At 37.9% G+C, this 22,617-nt stretch overlaps 1 protein-coding gene across 4 annotated transcripts; it reads right to left on the bottom strand.

Moving 5' to 3' along the window:
• Positions 1 to 328: 328 nt before the first annotated feature.
• Positions 329 to 22,569, bottom strand: ZNF461 (zinc finger protein 461). Of its 4 annotated transcripts, XM_040252932.1 has the most exons (6): positions 22,317 to 22,527; positions 21,331 to 21,423; positions 18,461 to 18,554; positions 17,705 to 17,831; positions 16,834 to 16,929; positions 329 to 2,339 (listed from the first exon to the last, which is right to left on the bottom strand). In XM_040252932.1, the coding sequence occupies exons 3-6, from the start codon at positions 18,461 to 18,463 to the stop codon at positions 640 to 642; spliced, it is 1,926 nt and encodes a 641-aa protein (XP_040108866.1). In that variant the 5' UTR covers positions 18,464 to 18,554; positions 21,331 to 21,423; positions 22,317 to 22,527; the 3' UTR covers positions 329 to 639. The 4 variants fall into 4 exon arrangements, with proteins under 4 accessions (XP_040108866.1, XP_040108864.1, XP_040108865.1 ...); XM_040252930.1 differs by lacking the exon at positions 18,461 to 18,554; XM_040252931.1 differs by lacking the exon at positions 18,461 to 18,554 and having other exon boundaries at positions 21,331 to 22,569.
• Between the last annotated feature and the right edge of the window lie 48 nt (positions 22,570 to 22,617).

Genomic DNA, 22,617 nt, shown 5'->3' on the forward strand with positions numbered 1-22,617 from the left:
TGATTGGGAATTTACCAATAGAAATATGACAATGTAAGAATGTTTATTACACCATCATTTCTGGTGGAAAAGTAGAAACAAATGTCTACAGTAGGAGATGGTTCAAAATATTGGCCTACATCCCATACTAGAAATATTCTGAAACTTTAAAAAGAATGGTTTAGATCTGTATGTATTGACCTGGGAAAATGTTCATGATTATTTAAATGAAAAAGGCAAATATTATGAAATATGTCACTATAGAGGCTAAAAACTTACACACACATGCAAAACATACATGCAATGTGCAGATATGTTTCATCACGAAGAAAGAAGCAACACACACATATAGGTTTTCTCAGGGATTTGTAGGAGAGGAAGAAATTGTTTTCATTTTATTTCTTTCCCACTTCACTGGTTTCAGAGAAAACACAGTTTTATAAAATTTACTTCCAATGCTAATAATTACAATAACTCAGAAACAGCATTGAAATCAGAGCGTTTTTTCCCTTTTAATAACTTCTTCATTTTCCCACTTTAAAAAAAAGTTCAAAGATTACTAAAATAAATCAATACTAATGAAACCCAGTATTTTACCAACATTTTCCTTGAAGAAAAAAAGGAAATGTATATCTTCAGAAAGAATTTTCTGATGCTACACTAAGATGTGGGGAGAAGAAAACGTACTGGTGTTTCAACAGTATGAAGTGTCTGATGTAGGTTAAATTGTAAGCCACGATTAATGGCCTTCTTATATTCATATGGTTTCTTCCCAGAATGAATTCTTTGATGGTGTGAGAAGCTTGAATGATAGCTAAAGGCCTTTCCACATTCCTTACATTCAAAGGGCTTCTCACCAGTATGAATTCTCTGATGTTGAATAAGGTGTGAATGAAGTCTAAAAGCTTTACCACATATCACACATGCATGAGGTTTTTCACCAGTGTGAATTCTCTGATGTCTTCTGAGGTGTGAGCACTGTCTAAAAGTCTTTCCACATTCTTTACATTCATAGGGTTTCTCACCAGTATGAATCCTCTGATGTAGAGTAAGTTGTAAGCCGTCACAAAAGGCCTTCCCACATTCACTACATTCATAAGGTTTTTTGCCGGAATGAATTTTCTGATGGTGAGAGAAGCTTGAATGATAGCTAAAGGCCTTTCCACATTCTTTACATTCATAGGGTTTCTCACCAGTATGAATTCTCTGATGTATTGTAAGGTGTGATCGATGCCTGAAAGTCTTCCCACATTCTTTACATTCATAGGGTTTTTCACCAGTATGGAGTCTCAAATGTTCAGTAAGTTGAAAGCCTCGAATAAAAGCCTTCCCACATTGCTTACATTCATAGGGTTTTTCACCAGTGTGAAGTCTTTGATGTTGAGTAAGCTGAGATCGTTGCCTAAATGCCTTCCCACATTCCTTACATTCATAGGGTTTCTCACCAGTGTGAATTCTCTGATGTAGAATAAGTTCTGAACCATAATTAAAGGCCTTCCCACATTCTTTACACTCATAAGGTTTCTTGTGAGTATGAAGTCTCTGATGTATGGTAATGGGTGATCGATGCCTGAAAGTCTTTTCACATTCTTTACATTCAAAGAGTTTCTTACCAGTACAGAGTGGCAGATGTTCAGTAAGTTGAAAGCCACAAATAAAAGCCTTCCCACGTTGTTTACGTTCGTAGGGTTTTTCACCAGTGTGAAGTCTCTGATGTTGAATAAGTTGTGACAGCTGCATAAAGGACTTCCCACATTCCTTACATCCATCGGGTTTCTCACAATTGTGAATTCTCTGATGTAGAAAAAGTTCTGAGCCATAATTAAAGACCTTGCCACATTCTTTACATTTTTCACCATTATGAATTCTCAAATGTTGTTTAAGTTGTGAATAATGAATAAGGGCCTTCCAACATTCCTTACATTCATTGTACTTGTTACTATTTTGAATTCTCTGTTTAGTAAGGTATGATGTATCATCAGTTTCTGCACATTCCTTACAGTCAGAAAGTTTTCCTTTAGAATGAGCTTTGTGATGACTAAAGAATAAATGGTAACTGAAGTTTTTCCTGCATTCTTTACATTCAAAGATTTTCTGTCTATTATAAAATTCCTGAGTAAACAAAATATGTTGGCTAAAAATGGGCATGTGTTCATGGTTGATAACAAATTGCCTGAAATAGCCCTCCTGTTTTCCCTGTTGTCTCTCAAACTGATTTTTGCATGCCTGAATGTCTCTGAAAATGGATTTCTCAGGACTACCATTTTTAAATGGGTCCATGATAGCCCACTGGGATGATTCTGTCTCATAAATGTTCCTTTTTGGAGATAACTTCTTGGGCTCACACTTGGACACCAAATCTGAAACATAAAGAAGCACATTTTAATTTCTGTTTTGTATTAGAAGAGAAATGAAATATCTCTGATAGAAAAGAGTGAAAGTTGCTCAGTCATGTCCAACTCTTTGCAACCCCATGGACTATACAGTCCATAGAATTCTCCAGGCCAAAATACTCTCCAGAGGATCTTCCCAACCCAGGGATCAAACCCAGGTCTCCCGCATTGCAGGTAGATTCTTTACCAGCAGAGCCACTAGGGAAGCCCAAGAATACTGGAGTGGGTAGCCTATCCCTTCTCCAGGGGATCATCCCGACCCAGGGTCTCCTGCATTGCAGGCAGATTCTTTACAAACTGAGCTATCAGGGAAGGCAAAAAAGAGAGATAATTGGAAATAATTCACATAAGAAATGAAAGGCTTAAGGAGCTCTTAAATACCATGATGCAACAATGAAAAAGGGTAAGGTGAACGTTGAGAGAAACGTGAGAGAGTTCATTAACAGGTCAGTTCACTTCAGTTCAGTCGCTCAGTCGTGTCCGACTCTTTGCGACCCCATGAACCGCAGCACGCCAGGCCTCCCTGTCCATCACCAACTCCCGGAGTTCACTCAGACTCACGTCCATCGAATCAGTGATGCCATCCAGCCATCTCATCCTCTGTCGTCCCCTTCTCCTCCTGCCCCCAATCCCTCCCAGCATCAGTCTTTTCCAACGAGTCAACTCTTCACATGAGGTGGCCAAAGTACTGGAGTTTCAGCTTTAGCATCATCCAGCAGGTCAGTGGTTCTCATATTTTGATCCACTTGAGAATCACCATGGGATTTTGTTGCCATTATGGATGTTTACAAAACATTCTAGATCACCTGAATTAGAATCTCTAAGAGTCTGTATGTTTTAACACTCTCCATCAGGCCAAAGGATTATGTGGTATCTGCTAATTATTCTCAAATACCTATTATTTCCCTTTTATACACTGATTGAACCCATGGGTTTTAGTTGAGAACAGGCTGCCCAATATAAACATTGCCTGTCCCAGCACTCTGCAGGAGAATATGCCATGCAACTGGATTCTGCCTAAAGAAATGCAGTATTATACAGTACCTTCTGAGAACTTTCTTAAGAGTTGGCTGGCCCACCCCTTGTATCTGTTATTTTCCTGCTTCCTCAGCAAAGCCAGCTGCAATGTGCATTTGATGTCATGTCTGTCACATGATGGTTCTGCAGAGCAGAGTTGGCACTCTACCCTAGGCTTTAATCCAAGAGAAAATGAGTCCGCTATACAGTTTAAGCTACAATTATTTTGGGGTCTCTGTCACATACAGCCAAACCTATATCTAAACTAATAGAGCCTGCCTCTCATTAAACTGAAATTTTAAAACTCCAACTCTTTATCATGAGTCTTACATAAGGCCTCTGATTAGCATTAAAATCACATTTTGAGTCTAATTCTGTTTTATTCATTGTGTCATAACACCATTAGTCTCTTGTAACAACTAGGATATTACAAATTCTGTCTTATCGTAGAGCTTTTCAGAGGTTGTTTCAGAAAAGAAAGTTTGAGGCCAACAGATACATAAAGCATTCAATTCTAACAATTTATTTTTCCATTTTCCTAATGATGATCATTTGCATTGTTTCCAGTTTCTGGCTATTATGATTAGTACTAATAAGAACATTCATGCACATTTCTTTTGGTGGAAATAGGACTCCTTTCTGTTAGGTGTGAAATTATCAAATCAGAGGATACGCATTTGTTCAGCTCCATTTGACATTATGCAACAGTTTTCTAATTTACAATTCCATCAAACTCTGAAAGAGTTCCTGTTCCTCATATCCTCACCAACACTTGTTATTGCCAATATTCTTATATCTAAGCATCCTGGCAGATGTGTTGTGATACTGTACTGTGGTTTAACTTTTAATTTCCCTAATGACAAACAAGATTGAACACTTTGCCACATATTTATTGGACAATTGGATATCTTCTTTAATAAATTGCCTATCAAAGTATTTCATTCATTTTTATTAATTTAGGAGTGATAAAGTACATATAAAATCCATCATTTTAACCACTTTGAAGTGTACAACTCAATAACTTGTAGTACATTCCCAATGTTCTGCAACCATCAGATCTCTAATTCCAGATTATTTTCATCACATCAAAAAGAAACCTCACATCCACAGTCATGTTCTGTTCTCCTCTTCACCCCCATGCCCTGGAAACCACCAATCTGCTTTATGTCTCTATGAATTTGTCAAGAAATTTCATAAACATGCAACTATACAATATGTGACCTTTTGTGTCCGTTCTCACTATGTTCTCGGGGTTCAATGATGTTGTAGCATGTATCCGTACTTCATTTATTTTTATGACTGAGTTATATTTCACTGTACAGATAAATCATATTTTGTTTATCCATTCTTCAGTCAAGGGACATTTGGGTAGTTCTAGGATTTAGTTCGAGTTGTAGGGAATCCTTAATATATTCTGGATATATATATCTAACTACATAATGCAACTATATATATAACCAAGTACATAATGCAAGTATCTTGTCCCATTCTGAGGCTGGCCCCTTTGCTCTGTTAATACAATGTTTTGATAAACAGAAATAGTTAATTCTAAAACAGTCTGATTCCAAGGTCATAAAATATACTCATATCATCTTCTAGAAGTTTTTTCTTATTTAGACCTATAATCCACCTAGTGTGTGGCAGAAATCAAGATTCCTATTTTTCAATAGATATCAGCCCCCTTCATTGAAAAGACTGTCCTTTCCCTGATTCTGTCTTAGATCAAGTGACTTTGTATGTTAGTCATTTTCTCTGTAATCCACTCCAACAAATATTTCAACTCCCATAACTCTGTTGAAATATTCCTAGTTAAAGTCACTAACAAAATTACCAAAATCAGTGCTCAAATACCAGTCATCACTCTGTTTGACTCATTACTAGCATTTGACACAACTGATCAATCCAGTTGCTCGCTTTATACCATATTTTCCTGGTTATCCTCCTACATCTCTACTTATATTCAGTTCACCTTAATGCATTCTTTTCCACTTTCTGACCTCTAAATGTTGGAATGTCCCAGAAATCAGGCTCTGGTCAGCCTTCAATCTACACCCTTTCCTTTAATAACAGTCTGGCTTAAATACCAATCATATACTGGTAAGTCTTAAATTTTACCTATACCTCTAAAAATATTTTTTAAATTGTGATAAAATACACACTACATAAAATTTACCATCTTACTACTTTTAAGTGTATAGTGTAGTAGTGTTAAGTATGTGCACACTGTTATACAACCAATCCCCAGAACTTTTTCACCCTGCAGAACTGAAACTCTGTACCCATTAATAACTCTTCATTCTTCCCTATTCCAGTTTCTGGCAAGCACCAGTCTACACTCTATTTCTATGGATTTTACTAGGTACCTTATATCACTAGAGTCCTACAATATTGCTGTTTTTTTCCTATATGTGACTGGCTTATTTAACTTAGCATAATATCCACAAAGTTCGTTCATGTTGATCCACAGATCCACACAGGAAGCATTGCAGATCAGTGAGAAAAGAATTACTGAATCATATTAGAAAAAATAGCTATAGCTAGAAAAAAAATTAACTTGGACCCCTACCATGCACTATAAATACATAAACTCTAAATGGAAAAACTGTAAGGCTTGTGATGAAAAACAATATATATGTATACATAAAAAGGGCTTCCCCGGTAGCTCAGTGATAAGCAATCTGCTTGCAATGTAGGAGACACAGGTTCAATCCCTGAGTTAAGAAGATGCCCTAGAAAAGGAAATGGCAACCCACTCCAGTATTGTTGCCTGGGACATCCCATGGACAGAGGAGCCATGGGGTCACAAAAGAGTTGGACACGATTTAATGACTAAACAACAACAAACAACAACATAAATTTCTTAAACAAGACACAAAAGATACAAGTCTAAGTAGAAAAAAGATAACCTACAAGAAAAATGGGCAAAAAATCTGAATAGGCACTTCATAGAAGAAACACCAGTGTTAAGTAGTCATATGCAAGAATGCTCAAACTCATCAGGAATCAAGGAAACTCAAATTAAGATATGAGATAACATTTTATACTCATCAGACTAAAATTTTTAATGTCTAAGAATCTGAATTGTTGTCAAGATGTTGAAGACCCAGAATTATTACACACTGCCAGTGGTAATGTAAATTAGTACCAACATGTAGGAAAACAATTTGTTATAATACGAAGTTGAGGATGTATGTGTTTTATGACCTGGCAATTCCAGTTCTAGTAAATGACATACTATGTGCTTCAGGAGATGAGTAAGAATATTAATAGTACCACTGTATATACTAGCAAAAAATTATGAACATTCTAGTTAACAAGGCAAGTCCACGTTCAAGGTCAGAAGGGGCGGCTGGGAGGAGATACCCCTAGTCCAAGGTAAGGAGCAGCGGCTGTGCTTTGCTGGACCAGCTGTGAAGAGATAGCCCACATCCAAGGTAAGAGAAACCCAAGTAAAACAGTAGGTGTTGTGACAGGGGATCAGAGGGCAGACACACTGAAACCATCATCACAGTAAACTAGCCAATCTGATCACATGGACCACAGCCTTGTCTAACTCAATGAAACTAAGCCATGCCATGTGGGGCCACCCAGGACGGGCAGGTCATGGTGGAGAGGTCTGACAGAATGTGGTCCACTGGAGAAGGGAATGGCAAACCACTTCAGTATTCTTGCCTTGAGAACCCCAAGAACAGCATGAAAAGGCAAAATGACAGGATACTGAAAGAGGAACTCCCTGGATCGGTAGGTGCCCAATATGCTACTGGAGATCAGTGGAGAAATAACTCCAGAAAGAATGAAAGGATGAAGCCAAAGCAAAACAATACCCAGTTGTGGATGTGACTGCTGATAGAAGCAAGGTCCAGTGCTGTAAAGAGCAATATTGCATAGGAACCTGGAATGTCAGGTCCATGAATCAAGGTAAATTGGAAGTGGTAAACAGGAGATGGCAAGAGTGAACATCGACATTCTAGGAATCAGCGAACTAAAATGGACGGGAATGGGGGAATTTAACTCAGATGACCATTATGTCTACTACTGTGGGCAGGAATCCCTTAGAAGAAATGGAGTAGCCATCAGGGTCAATAAAAGAGTCCGAAATGCAGTACTTGGATGCAATCTCAAAAACGACAGAATGATCTCTGTTCGTTTCCAAGGCAAACCATTCAATATCACAGTAATCGAAGTTTATGCCCCAGCAAGTAACGCTGAAGAAGCTGAAGTTGAACGGTTCTATGAAGACCTACAACATCTTTTAGAACTAACACACCAGAAAGATATCCTTTTCATTATAGGGGACTGGAATGCAAAAGAAGGAAGTCAAGAAAAACTTGGAGTAACAGGCAAATTTGGCCTTGGAGTATGGAATGAAGCAGGGCAAAGGCTAATAGAGTTTTGCCAAGAGAATGCACTGGTCATAGCAAACACCCTCTTCCAACAACACAAGAAAAGACTCTACACATGGACATCACCAGATGGTCAACACCAAATTCAGACTGATTATATTCTTTGCAGCCAAAGATGGAGAAGCTTTATACAGTCAGCAAAAACAAGACCAGGAGCTGACTGTGGCTCAGATCATGAACTCCTTATTGCCAAATTCAGACTTAAATTGAAGAAAGTAGGGAAAACCACTAGATCATCCAAGTATGACCTAAATCAAATCCCTTATGATCATACAGTGGAAGTGAGAAATAGATTTAAGGGACTAGATCTGATAGAGTGTCTGATGAACTATGGACAGAGGTTCATGACATTGTCCAGGAGACAGGGATCAAGACCATCCCCATGGAAAAGAAATTCAAAAAAGCAAAATGGCTGTCTGAGGAGGCCTTACAAATAGCTGTGAAAAGAATAGAAGTGAAAAGCAAAGGAGAAAAGGAAAGATATAAGCATCTGAATGCAGAGTTCCAAAGAATAGCAAGGAGAGATAAGAAAGCCTTCCTCAGCGATCAATGCAAAGAAATAGAGGAAAACAACAGAATGGGAAAGACTAGAGACCTCTTCAAGAAAATTAGAGCTACCAAGGGAACATTTCATGCAAAGATGGGCTCGATAAAGGACAGAAATGGTGTGGACCTAACAGAAGCAGAAGATATTAAGAAGAGGTGGCGAGAATACACAGAAGAACTGTACAAAAAAGAGCTTCATGACCCAGATAATCACAACGGTGTGATCACTCACCTAGAGCCAAAATCCCGGAATGTGAAGTCAAGTGGGCCTTAGAAAGCATCACTACGAACAAAGCTAGTGGAGGTGATGGAATTCCAGTTGAGCTATTTCAAATCCTGAAAGATGATGCTGTGAAAGTGCTGCACTCAATATGCCAGCAAATTTGGAAAACTCAGCAGTAGCCACAGGACTGGAAAAGGTCAGTTTTCATTCCAATCCCAAAGAAAGGCAATGCCAAAGAATGCTCAAACTGCTGCACAATTGCACTCATCTCACACGCTAGTACAGTAATGCTCAAAATTATCCCAGCCAGTACGTGAACCGTGAACTTCCAGATGTTCAAGCTGGTTTTAGAAAAGGCAGAGGAACCAGAGACTAAATTGCCAACATCTGCTGGATCATCAAAAAAGCAAGACAGTTCCAGAAAAACATCTATTTCTGCTTTACTGACTATGCCAAAGCCTTTGACTGTGTGGATCACAATAAACTGTGGGAAATTCTGAAAGAGATGGGACTACCAGACCACCTGACCTGCCTCTTGAGACAACTATATGCAGGTCAGGAAGCAACACTTAGAACTGGACATGGAACAACAGACTGGTTCCAAACAGGAAAAGGAGTACGTCAAGGCTGTATATTGTCACCCTGGTTATTTAACTTATATGCAGAGTACATCATGAGAAACGGTGGGCTGGAAGAAGCACAAGCTGGAATCAAGATTGCCGGGAGAAATATCAATAACCTCAGATATGCAGATGACACCACCCTCATGGCAAAGTGAAGAGGAACTAAAAAGCCTCTTGATGAAAGTGAAAGAGGAAAGTGAAAAAGTTGGCTTAAAGCTTAACATTCAGGAAATGAAAATCATGGCATCCGGTCCCATCACTTCATGGGAAATAGATGGGGAAACAGTGGCAGACTTTATTTTTGGGGGGCTCCAAAATCACTGCAGATGGTGATTGCAGCCATGAAATTAAAAGACGCTTACCCCTTGGAAGGAAAGTTATGACCAACCTAGATAGCATATTCAAAGCAGAGACATTACTTTGCCAACAAAGGTCCATCTAGTCAAGGCTATGGTTTTTCCTGTGGTCATGTATGGATGTGAGAGTTGGACTGTGAAGAAAGCTGAGTGCTGAAGAATTGATGCTTTGTTTTTGTTTTCTTTTAAGAATTGATGGTTTTGAACTGTGGTGTTGGAGAAGACTCTTGAGAGTCCCTTGGACTGCAAGGAGAGCCAACCAATCCATCCTAAAGGAGATCAGTCCTGGGTGTTCATTGTAAGAACTGATGCTAAAGCTGAAACTCCAATACTTTGCCCACCTCATGCGAAGAGGTGACTCACTGGAAAAGACTCTGATGCTGGGAGAGATTAGGGGCAGGAGGAGAAGGGGATAACAGAGGATGAGATGGCCGGATGGCATCACCGACTTGATGGACGAGTCTGAGTGAACTCCAGGTGTTGGTGATGGACAGGGAGGCCTGGTGTGCTGTGATTCATGGGGTTGCAAAGAATTGGACATGACTGAGCAACTGAACTGAACTGAATTAACAACCAGAAAAATATGGAATGGAATATTATATAGCTGTGAAAATGAAATCAGGTATAAAGTAATTTGGGAAAATTTGTAAAACCATGTGGTACAAAATAACTAAATCACAAAAGACACATACTCATTATCATTTTCATAAAAGAAACAAGCAAAACACAATATTGTGTATAAGGGCATACAAAAATGTGGTAAACTAGTTTTTAAATAGAAGAACCATAACAATATAAAATAATGATTACCTCTGGGGATATAGCAAGGGATAGAAATCAGGGAGAAACACACAGAATTGATGGTTCTACAGCATTGGTTCTTAACTAATTCAGACAGACAAGACCCTCAGATTAAACAGAATATTCCATTCTCTCTAGAAAACATTATGACAGGACCCAGAAAACTCAACGGTACTAGCTGCTGGAGTATATACATTCCCCACTAATCTCGACAGCCAAGTTAGATGCTACCAGAAATCAATTGTATTTGTTCCCCTCCTCATTTATACCAGTAGATGAAATGAGTGTGAAAACCAGGTGGAAAGATCAGGTAATGGCAATTACTTAAGAAAAATCATAAATGAAAACTGCAACAAGAAAAAGTCTAGTGGTAGGGGAAACATGAAAACAAAGTACTCTGCCCTCACACTGTCTTTATGATCTTCCTCTTCTTTAGAGAAATCAAGGCAAATATCACAAAAATGGGAATTCTAAGGTTCATTTTAAAAAGATAATTTAAAATCTCAATCACATACACACCTATCATCAATTAATCTATGACAAGGAAGGGAAGGATATACAATGGAGAAAAGACCATATCTTCAATAAGTGGTACTCAGAAAACTGGACAGCAATACATAAAACAATGGAGTCAGAATATTTCATCATACCATGTACAAAAATAAACTCAAAATGGATTAAAGACCTAAATGTAAGACCTGAATCCATAAAACTAGAAGAAAACAGGCAGAACACTCTTTGATATAAATCGAAGCAATACATTTTTGGATCTGACTCTAAAGGCAAAAGAAATAAAGACAAAAATAAGCAAATGGGACCTAATTAAACTTAGCTTTTGCACAGCAAACGAAACCATCAACAAAATGAAAAGTTAACCCATTGAATGGGAGAAAATATTTGCAAGTGATATGACCAATAGGGTAATATCCAAGATACATATACAAAACAGCTCATATATGCAGCTCATATAACTCAATACCAAAAAAAACAAACAACTTGATTAAAAATGTGCAAAAGACATGAAAAAAATTTTTTCTAGAGAAGCGATACAGATGGTCAACAGGCACAAGAAAAATACTCAACATCTGTAATTATCAGAGAAATGAAAATAAAAACCATAACAAGGTATCACCTTACACCTGTCAGAATTGCTGTCATCAAAAAGTCTACAAGAAACAAGTGTTGGGGGAGAGGTGGAAAAAAGGGAACCCTTGTACACTGTTGGTGAGAATGTAAATTAGTGCAGCCACTAGAGGAAACAGTATGGAGGTTCCTTAGAAAATTAAACACAGAACTACCATATGACCCAGCAATTCCACTGCTGGGCATGTATCTAAAAATAAACAAACACACACATGCACACAAACTAATTCCAAAAGCTACATGCACCCCAGTGTTCATAGCAGCATTGTTCACAACAGCCAAGATGTGGAAGCAACCCAAGTGTCCATCAACAGATGAATGGGTAAAGAAGATGTAATAAGAAATGAAATATTCCTTAGCCATAAAGAAGAATTTACTGTTGTAAGTCAACTATTCCTCAACAAAAGATAATAAAATAAAATATTTTAAAAGATTACTAATTATACAAAGTAAATGGAATGAAAAATATAATAACCGTTATAAGAGACAACCTGAATGGTCTCAAGAGTAGAGTGGAGATGACAGAGACACTAGATTAAGTGAAACTAAAAACTGTATTAACCTGAACAACAAAGATAAAAAGACTTTTTTAAAAAGAGCCTCAGTTCCTGTGGGACAACAGCAAAAGATCCAACGTTCATATCATCCAAATCCCAGAAGGATAGAAAGACTATGGGACTGAAAAAGTATTCAAAGAAATAATGGTTGAAAACTTCCCAAATTTCATACAAAACACAAATCTATAGACTGAAGAAACTGAGAAAATTCCTAAATAGATAAATAGAAATCAAACCAAAACACATATTTCTGAAAACTAAACAAAGAAAAAAATGTTTTAAAATAGTGAGGAACACCAATTCAAAAGACTGGATTTGTCATCTGAAACCATGTTGAGCAACAGGAAATGGCACAATACTTTTTAAGTGCTGAAAGAAAGAACTGTCAACCTCAAATTCTACACACAGTGAAACTATCTTTGAGGAATGAAGTAGAAATAAAGGCATTCTCAGACAAAGGAAAGCTAAGAGAGTGTGTTATTGCAAGTAGCCCTTACAGAAGAGCTGAAAATAGCTCTCCAAATACAAAGAAAATAATAATAGAAGAAGGCGAGACCTTCAGAAAAGAAAGACAAGAATGGGAAAAAATGAAAGTAAACATAATAGACTATCCCACTCCACAAGCTTCTTTACCTTATTTTATGGTTGAAACAAAAATTCTAACAGTATCTTACATAGTGATCAATCTATGTAGAAGACATACTTTAAACAATTAAAAAAAAAATCGAAAGAGTAGAGGACCTAAATGGATGTAATCTTTCTACACTTCACTTGAAATGGTTAAATTTCAGTGCCAGCAAGTTAAATAAATAAATAAATGTGTGTGTGTGTGTGTGCGTGTGTGTGTGTGAACAAACACTGAAATTAAAAAAATAAAAAAAGTATATTTTTAAAAAATACTATAAATCAAAATAGAACTCTAAAAATGTTTGAGTAACTCATAGGTTGTTGTTGTTTAGTCTCTAAGTTGTGTCCAAGTCTTTTGCGACCCCATGGACTGTAGCCCACCAGTCTCCTCTGTCCATGGGATTTCCCAGGCAAGAATATTGAAGTGGTTGTCATTTCCTTCTCCAGGGATCTTCCTGACCCAGGGATCTAACCAGCATCTCATGTGTCTGTTGCATTGGCAGGCAGATTCTTAACCACTGAGCCACCAGGGAAGCCCAAATCACAGGTAAGCAAGATAAAAGAAACAGAAGAACAAGAAACAGGGGGAACCAGCAGAAGATAACAAAATGGCAGACTTAAGCCTAATACATCAATAGTTATTTTAAGTGTACATGATCTATATCACCAATTAAGAGACAGAGACTGACACAATGAATAAATAACATGACCCAGTTACATGGTGACTACAAGAAACTCATTTCAAAAATATGTATCATGTAAATAATCAAAAGAAAATAGAAATGCTACATTAGTATCAGATAAAGTAGATTTCAGAGTAAAGAAATTAATAAGCATTACTAACAGAGCTTCAAAACACATGAAGGAAAAACTGACAGAGCTGAAAGATATACACTAATCACAATTATAGCTGGGGACTCAAACACCCTAATCTCAGCAACTGATAGAACTACTGGACAGAGAATCAGCAAGAATATGGAAGAAACAAACAAGACCATTAACAAATATGATGTAATCATCATTCATGGCACATGTTACCCAACAACAGCAGAATACACAGTGTTTTCAAACATACATTGAACATTCCCCAGGACAGACCATATTCTGGGTCATGAAGCAAATCTTGAATCTTGAAAGAATCAAAATCATATAGAATATGTTCTATGATATATAATGAAGAATTTAACCTTACCTGAAGAAAGGTTTTTTTGTCTTCATCTCCAGGGAGGTGACCTCTACAAAAAGTGTCTTTTGCTTACCTGAGGGCCAACGCCACCAGACAAATCTAATCATAAAATTTATGGTGGAAGGTTTCAGCCATGAGGTATCAACTTTCCTTCAAAAAGACTGGAGAATAAAGGTATCAGCTTTACCTCCTAAGAGGCGAGAAACTAACGGTCAGCCACATGGGTAGCCAACAAGGAACCCTGGTAAAAATTCTGGACACTAAGGCTCAGGTGAGTTTCTCTATTTGGCAATATGCCCAAATGCATATTGTTACACATAGCTGATGGGAAAAGTTAGCACTGTCCATGACTCCACTGGGAGAGGACAACGGGAAGTTCCACACTTGGAACTCTGGCTCTAGGCTCTGCCCTGTGTACTTCTTCCTTTGGCTAATTTTAATCTGTCTCCTGCTATAACAAACTAACTGTGAGGATGATAGCTTTCAGTGAGTTCTACGAATCCTTTTAGTGACTTATCAAATGTTACAGTGGTCTTGGGAACCCTTGAAAGTGCCACTTTAAAAAAAAAGTCTTTTGGCTGCACCACATGGCATGTGGGATCCTAGTTCCCCAACCACGGATTGAACCCACCCCCTCTGCATTGGAAGGCAGATTCTTAATCACTGGATCACCAGGGAGTCCCTTGAAAGTGGAATTTATGTCAGAAGTGAGGGAAGACTCTTGTAGATAGCCTCCTCTAACTTTCACAAGAGACCAGAATAAAATCAAACCATAAAAGAAAGACGAGAAAATCTCCAAACACCTCCAAATAACGTTTCTAAATAATCCAAGAGTGAAATTAAAAATCTCAAAGAAAATATTTTTTGAAGGATTATAAGGACATGTATGTCCTTTATATACATGGATATTTTATATATATATATACATTTATATATATGTATATAAAATCCATCATTAGGATAATAATAATTACCACATATAACTTACACTCATGACTTTGACAACTTAGAAGAAATGAAGCAATTCTCTGAAAATCACAAACTACCAAAACTACCAAAGATGAAACAGGAAATCTGAATAGTCTTATTAAAGTGAAAGAAAGAAAGAAAGTGAAAGTCACTCAGCTGGGTCTGACTCTTTGCGATCCATGGACTAGTCCATGGAATTCTCCAGGCCAGAATACTGGAGTAGGTAAGCCATTCCCTTCTCCAGGGCATCTTCTCAACCCAGGGATTGAACCCAGGTCTCCCACATGGCAAGTGGATTTTTTACCAGCTGAGCCACCAGGGAAGTCTTATAACTATTATATTAATACAAATTGAATTTATAATTTAAAAGAGGCTTAAAAAAATATCCAGATCCACATGGTTTCACTGGAGAATTTTACCAAACCTTTACAGAATGTTTTACACAAGATGAAAGGGGAATACTTGTCAACTTACTTTATGAAGCCACTATTATTCTTACACCAAAATTAGGCAAAGGCAGCACACATACATGCACACACAAAAAAGCTACAGGCCAATATCTCCCATCAACTTATATGAAAAAAATCTTCAATTAAATTTTACCAATCAAAACCAAAAGTGAATAAAAAAATAATATGTATCATGATCAAGTGGAATACTCACGGTAAGGCTGAATCAATATTTCAAGATAAAATTTTTTTAAAAGAAATCACCACACCTATGCAAAAGGAAAGGCCTCACCAGGTGTAAAAAAAAATAATAAAAATAACATCTTAAAGCAAAACACTTAGGAGAGTATATATTACTTTTCCATGTTCCCCCTCTGTATTAATTTCTTAGAGCTGATCTAACAAAGTACCACAAACTGGGTGGCTTCAAATAACAGAAAACTCTTCTTATAGCTCTGGAGTACTGTGAGTTACAGACATCATCAAAGACCTCTGACTTGTGGAATGAACTTGGTCTTGTGGAATGAACATTATGACCTCATGAATGACCTTATACTTTCCTAAGGTCTTACTTAGGACCAATCATTTCTTTCCAATCATTCCTCTATCATCTGTCTCCTCAATGCAGTCAGTTTCTTTAATTTTCTCAATTTCTTATTAATTTAATTTTTCCTAAATATTGTATTAGAATATATATTCATATGTTCTTGATCCACTACTAGATTGAAAATATCTTTATAATATTTATTTATATTTATTTATTTTTTAAAGCTAAATTATTTTTTTAAATATTTCTTTATCTATTTATTTATTTGGCTGTGCCAGGTCTTAGTTGCAGCATGTGGGATCTAGTCCCCCCACACCCCTCTGACCAGGGACTGAAGCTTGTCCCCCTGCACTGGGAATGTGGAGTCCTAGTCACTGAACTACCAGGGAAGACCCATCCTTATAACGTTTAAAAATTGTATTCTCATCTCCTAGTAAAAAGAACTTGCATGAATTTTTTAAAAACAATTAATACTCTATTGATTACATCTTTTTATGGACAGAAGTTTTTTAACTTTGACATTTATTTGTCTTTTTTGACTACCTGTCCTTTGGTGTCATATCCTAGAAATTACTGCCAAATCCAAAGTTAATGAAATTTTCCCCCTATATTTTCTTCTAGGTGGTTTATAGTTTGGGGTCTTGGATTTACTTGTTTGACCCATTTTGAGTTAATTTTTGTATATAGTGTAAGGTAGAGATACAATTTTATTCCTTTGCATGTAGAGAATCCAGTTTCCCCAAAACCAAGAGTACAGTCTTTTCTCTCATAGAACGGTCTTGGCACTCTTATCCAAAATCATCTTGTCATATATCTGAGGGTTTACTTCTAGACTCTCTTCTACTCCATTCATCTATATATGTCTTTATGCCAGTATAACACTGTTTGATTACTATAACATTGTAATAAGTTTTTAAACCAGATTTTCCCTAATTAGTCTGTCTAAAATAACTTTACCAGCCCAACAGTCTGACCAGTTGGCCTACTCCTTGCAACAACTTCCTGCTCACTCACCTGGGCACCGTTCCCTTGTCACCTCCCTCATAACCATCCAAGGCTCCTTCCCTTGCTCCAATGAAGTGATCACAGCTGGCTTAGAAATAGAAAGTCCTGGTTATAAAAAAAGAAATGGAGATGAGGTTAAAATTAAAGTATTCAAATGTTGTGTTTCAGAATTTATTTTAAAAAGCCTGTAGGAAAAGAAGATACTTAATAAGGTCTAGAGAAGAAAGAAGAGTCCAATTCTCATATACAGAAAAACTCAGGATCATAAGAAACAAATAATGTTTAAAGTAAAATGTTATTTAAATTATATAAGCTTTCTCTTCTTATTTTCCTTTGAGAAAAAAAGGAGTTTCTGAAATACTTATTCTCAGATATTTTTCCATGGTAAATGTAAAGTTCTTAGAATGTAATTTCCAAATGCAAATTGTTTAAAAGAGAGTACAAACTTTACAGTAAATGGAATAATGTCCCTTTGAACTGTAAATGTAAGTGATATATTTTGATTCAGTCCATTACACTAATTGAGAAGGTTAATGAGCTTTACACCCAGGACCCATGTGTTTAGCTTTATCTGTGCTAGAACATTTGCACGTTTGGTACACTGCAAGTGAAACAAACGACAAAGCCTGGTTTCTTTGACCATGTTATGCTATAATGGATAGAATTTTAATTCTGCTCCCTAATTTTTAAGGAAGGAAGTCAATGCCAGAGAAAAGTATGAGGATAGAGAAAATGAAGGTGTAACTCCATCTAACTGTGCTCATTTCTACACAAAGTGAAAATTCATTTTGTTATTTGAAAGGCAGCCCTAAAATTCATAGCACAGAAAGCAGAAACTCCAAGAAACAGATTCTGAATTATTAGAGAGAGATAACTTTACCCAGTGAAACCAGGTTGCTATAGTTCTCCAACATCACATCTTTGTACAAATTCCTCTGCGCAGGGTTCAGGCATTCCCATTCCTCCTGAGAGACATCTATAGCCACATCTTTGAACATCACCAGCCCCTAAAATGGCAAATCACAGTACTATTTTTGAAATTATAAGAAACATTTTTCAAAGGAAAAAGCAGTGCTAAAGAAGTCAATGCAGGAAAGGGATGATACAGTGAGTATACAGGCTGGAAGCTTGTGTGGGTCAAAAATGAATTTAGTGAGACTGAAGAAGAGTGCGCATATACTCTTAAACAATTCAGTTTCTGCACACACATCCTCTTGCATAGGGTGGAAAACTGTTAGTCACTCATCTAGAAATTAAGAAAATAAAGAGAGGTTTCCAACTAAGTTAAATAGGTGAAAGTTTTTAAATTTTTCCAGAATATCTTATGACAATCTCCATCTTCAGAAAAGGGACCTGAAGATTTTTCTTCCCCATTATGACTAAGCATTTTTTTAATGCAAATTTTTTTAGTAAACATCCAGTGCAGACTATATTTTCCAAAGATGGACAGAGTATATCTCCCACCTCATTTGGTCCTTTTCAACATGATCTTGATACAACAGCCCACTCACCAGCAGGCCAATAGCAGCTTTCAGGACCATGTCAGGAACTGCTCCCATCCACCAGCATGCCAACACCAGATCCGGGACCCTAGCCTCACAACCACCCACTCCAGAACCTAGCTCTGCCCCCTCACCATGCCAGAGGGCCAACATTAGTTCTGAGATCCTCTGAGGCCCCATTGCCAGCAGTCTCATGATCCAGCTCTGCCAACCAGTGCCCATCAGCCTCTGCATAAGACAGGGCCATGAATTTCCCTGATAGTCCAGTCCAGTGGCTAAGACTCCACGCTCTCAGTGCAGGGGTCCTGCATTCAACCCCTGGTCAGGGAACTGGATCTCGTGTGCCAAAACTAAGACCCAGCACATCCAAATAAATAAATATATATCGACATAGACATTTTAAAGGGTTGTTAGACAACCAGACCAGAAGGCAGCCACGCCTACCAGACTGCTCACAGTAGTCAGCCTCCCACAACGGAAGTACCCACACAGTCCAAATACAGGGCACACCTAGAGCATATAGCTCTAGTGGCCAGAGTGGGGAGCACTGCTGAAACACAGAGGACACCCCCTACGAGACCACTTCTCCAAGGCTGGAAAAGGTAACTAACCTATCAGAAAAAAGAAATTAAAAACAGTAGACTGAGGAAAATGAGGTGACAGAGAAATATCCTCCAAGTGAAGGAACAAGATAAAACCTCAGAAGAACTAAGTGAAGCAGAGATAAGCAATCTACCCTATACAGAGTTCAAGGTCTGTGTGTCACATACAGCCCCCATGATATTCTTTTTTTCTTAACTTACTTATAACCCTTCTGAAATGCAAAACCATTCTCAGGTTGAAGGCCATAAAGAAAAGGCTGTGAGCTGCATTTGGCCAGTATGCCACAGTTTGCTAACCCCTGTCTAGATACTTGAAGGCAACAATTGTCAGACTGGGTAAAAGTAGAATCAAACTATGTGCTGTTATATGAGATATACATAAAATAGGCTAAAATAAAAGGATGGCGGGACTTCCCTGGTAGCCCAGTGGTAAAGAATCTGCCTTGAAGTTCAGGGGACATGGGTTTGATCCCTGGCTGGGGAACTAAGGTTCAGCATGCCACTGAGCAACTAAGCCCCCTTTGTGGCAAACACTGAGCCCTTGTACCACAGCTAGTGAGTCGGTGCAACACATAGAAAGATCCTACAAGATGCAACAAAGATTCTGTGTGCTGAAACTAAGGTCCAACGCAGCTAAATAAATAATTTTTTAATAGGGATAAAAAAATAGATGCTATGAAAAAAATGATAAAAAAAAGCTAAAGTATTTATGTTAAAGAGAACAGAATTCAAGACAAGAATACCGTATTATCAATAGGAACATTTCATGATCAAGGAATCAGTGTGTCGAGAGGATATAACATGCATCTAATAACACAGCTTCAAATTATTATAAAGCAAAAATTAACAGAACTGTAACAGACGGATCCACAATTATATCTATAAGTTTCAATAGTCTTCTCTCAGTAATTGACAGACCAAGTAACAACAACAACAAAAAATCAGTAAAGATATAGAAGAGTTGATCACCACTACAGACAAAACTGATAAACACTCTACCAAAAGACAGTATAATACCCCTTTTTTTAAACTGCACATGGAACCTTCACCAAATTGTCCACAATTCAGGCCATAAGACAAATCTCAATAAACTTAAAAGGACAGAAATGACAGTACATCTCTTGACCACCACAGAATTAAAAATGAACTATCAGAAAGATCTGAAAAAGTCCCCCAATATTTGGAAGTTAAAGAGCACTCTTCTAAACAACTCATGGATGGAAGAAGAGTATTTTAAGCTAGAAAAATAAGATAAAATTAAAGATAGGCAAATAAGATAAAAATAAGCTAGAAAAATAAGATAAAATTAAATCTAGAATATACAGAGTGAAGGAAAGAATAAGTAAGATCAGTAATCAGTGAAACTGCAAGGGCAAACTAGGGAGAAACTAAAACTAAAAGCTAGTTCTTCAGAAAGAACAATAAAATTGATATACTGATCAAGAAAAGAAGGCATAAATTATCAATATCAGGAATTTAAAAGGGTGCATTACTATAGATCTGACAGGCATTAAAATGATAATAAGGGAATATTATGAACAACTTTATGCCCCAAAATTTGACATCTAAGTTGAAATAAGTTAATTCCCTGAAAGGCACAAATTACTACACTAATTCAAGAAAAAGTAAAATACCAAAGCCATTTATCTATTAAAGAAATTAAAATCTCCCCATGAAGAAAACTGTAAACTCAGATGGTATATTAGTTTTCTCCTGCTACTGCACATCACCACAAATGCTTAAGCTTCAAAGAACACATTTATTATCTGTTGGTCAGAAGTCCAACAAGGGTTTTACTAGACTAAATCAAGGTTTTGACAAGACAATGCATCTTTCTGGCAGCTCTCTCCAGTTCAATTTCCTTGCCTTTTCTAGCTTCTAGAGGTTACTTACATTCCTTGACTTATGGACCCCTTCCTCCATCTTCAAAGTTCAGTAATGCTGTATTTTTTTTAAACAGAAGCATACATATTCCATACTTACATCCTCTTTTAACCCTGACTCTTCAGATAACGCAAGAGAATCTTCCCATCTTAAAAGCATTAATTCAATCATTTCTACAAAGTCTCTTTTGCCATATAAGGTAACATGTTCACAGGTTCTAGGATTAGCATGTAGACAGTTTTTTTGGAGGGGAGTCATTATTCTGCCTACCACAGATGCTTTTTGCTGGTAAAAACTATCCAACAATTAAGAAAGAAATTATACCAATTCTATTTTTTTTTTAAAAAAGCTTTCAGAAAATATGGAGGAGGATGCATGGCAGCAACTTACCCACTCACGGGCAAGTTATATGATATTCAGTTAGGTAACAATATCAAGATAAAGAATGCAAATATGCATATGACCTATAAAGGGGGAAAAAAAGGACTACTTCAATGAGGAACAAAACACCAACTTACATGGGCCATGGCTTTTTTTTTTAGAATTCAGAGTATTTATTAGTCCTCTTCTTGTTTCCACTTAAGAAGAAATTCACAGTCCAAAGAATGTTGCTGAATAAGAGGGTTTAAAAAAAAAAAAAATGAGATGATCTTGTCTCTGAGCTCCCAATGTGCTAATTTAGAACATTTCTCTCATTTTATGTCTCCTATTCCCAGATCCCAAACACACATACATAAAAGATCACAGAGAAGCTGGACAAATTCCAACCTTACTGAAAGCAAGGAGGGAATCCAGCTATCCATTCAAGAAGGACTGTGCCCAGGCCCTTAGCAGGAGGACCATTTCTCTGCAGCTGGGGTCCTGGCTATAAAGTAAGGGGAAAAAGAAAGCAGTGATACAAGGATACTGATCCTAGGAAAGGATAGAAACTAAAGTTGGCCCTCGGCGGGCAACACTCACTCCACTGATAACCCACTTTTGTGTTAAGCACTGGAGTCTGGGCACTGGAGGTGGGGGTGCCCTGACAAAGGCAGCGTAGAGTATGCTTCAGTGAGACTCCAGTTAATACAGGCATCGTAAAGGCCTGTCTTTACAAGAGCAGATATTCTCTCCGGAAGATCTTCAACAGACCCCCTCCATCCCGATGTTAAACCTAGAACTGCAGAAATGAAGCTCTGTCCCAGACACAACCAAACTCCCACCCGGTCACAGAATTAAAAGCCCCATTGGGCTTCCCTGGTGGCTCAGTTGGTCAAGAATTCGCCAGCAATGCGGGAGACCTCGGTTGGATCCCTGGGTCAGGAAGATCCCCTGGAGAAGGGCATGGCCACCCAGTTCAGTATTCTTGCCTGGAGAACTCCGTGGGCAGAGGAGACTGGTAAGCAAATCCATAGGGCTGCAAAGTCAGACACTACTGAGCGACTAACACTGGGTTCCATCTCACTGAGGTTAACAACAGCACCGTCTTCTGAAGGGAGATCTCAAGCCCCACAGTGTCACCTACCTCACATCAGAGCCAATGGGTCCCACATTTTGCACCTGTCACGGCCTCATCACCGCACACACCCCCGCCTCGTATTGGCCACAAACGCTCACACGCACTTTTTACCCGGAGGCTCCACACGCCCAGTGTGAGCCAGAGGGTGGGGGCTTCCTCACTGCGAGTGCCCGCCGTGCCCAGACTCCGGTTACCACTAAGAGGGCGACGACTGCGAGGACTTTGGAGGGGAACCTGAGATGAACCAAAGATCAAAGTTCTTTTCAAAAGCCACCCAGGGACTGTGGGAAATGTAGTTCAAGGCCGC

The sequence above is a fragment of the Oryx dammah genome, unplaced genomic scaffold, assembly GCF_014754425.2.
Source record: "Oryx dammah isolate SB20612 unplaced genomic scaffold, SCBI_Odam_1.1 HiC_scaffold_13, whole genome shotgun sequence".
Lineage (NCBI taxonomy): Eukaryota > Metazoa > Chordata > Mammalia > Artiodactyla > Bovidae > Oryx > Oryx dammah.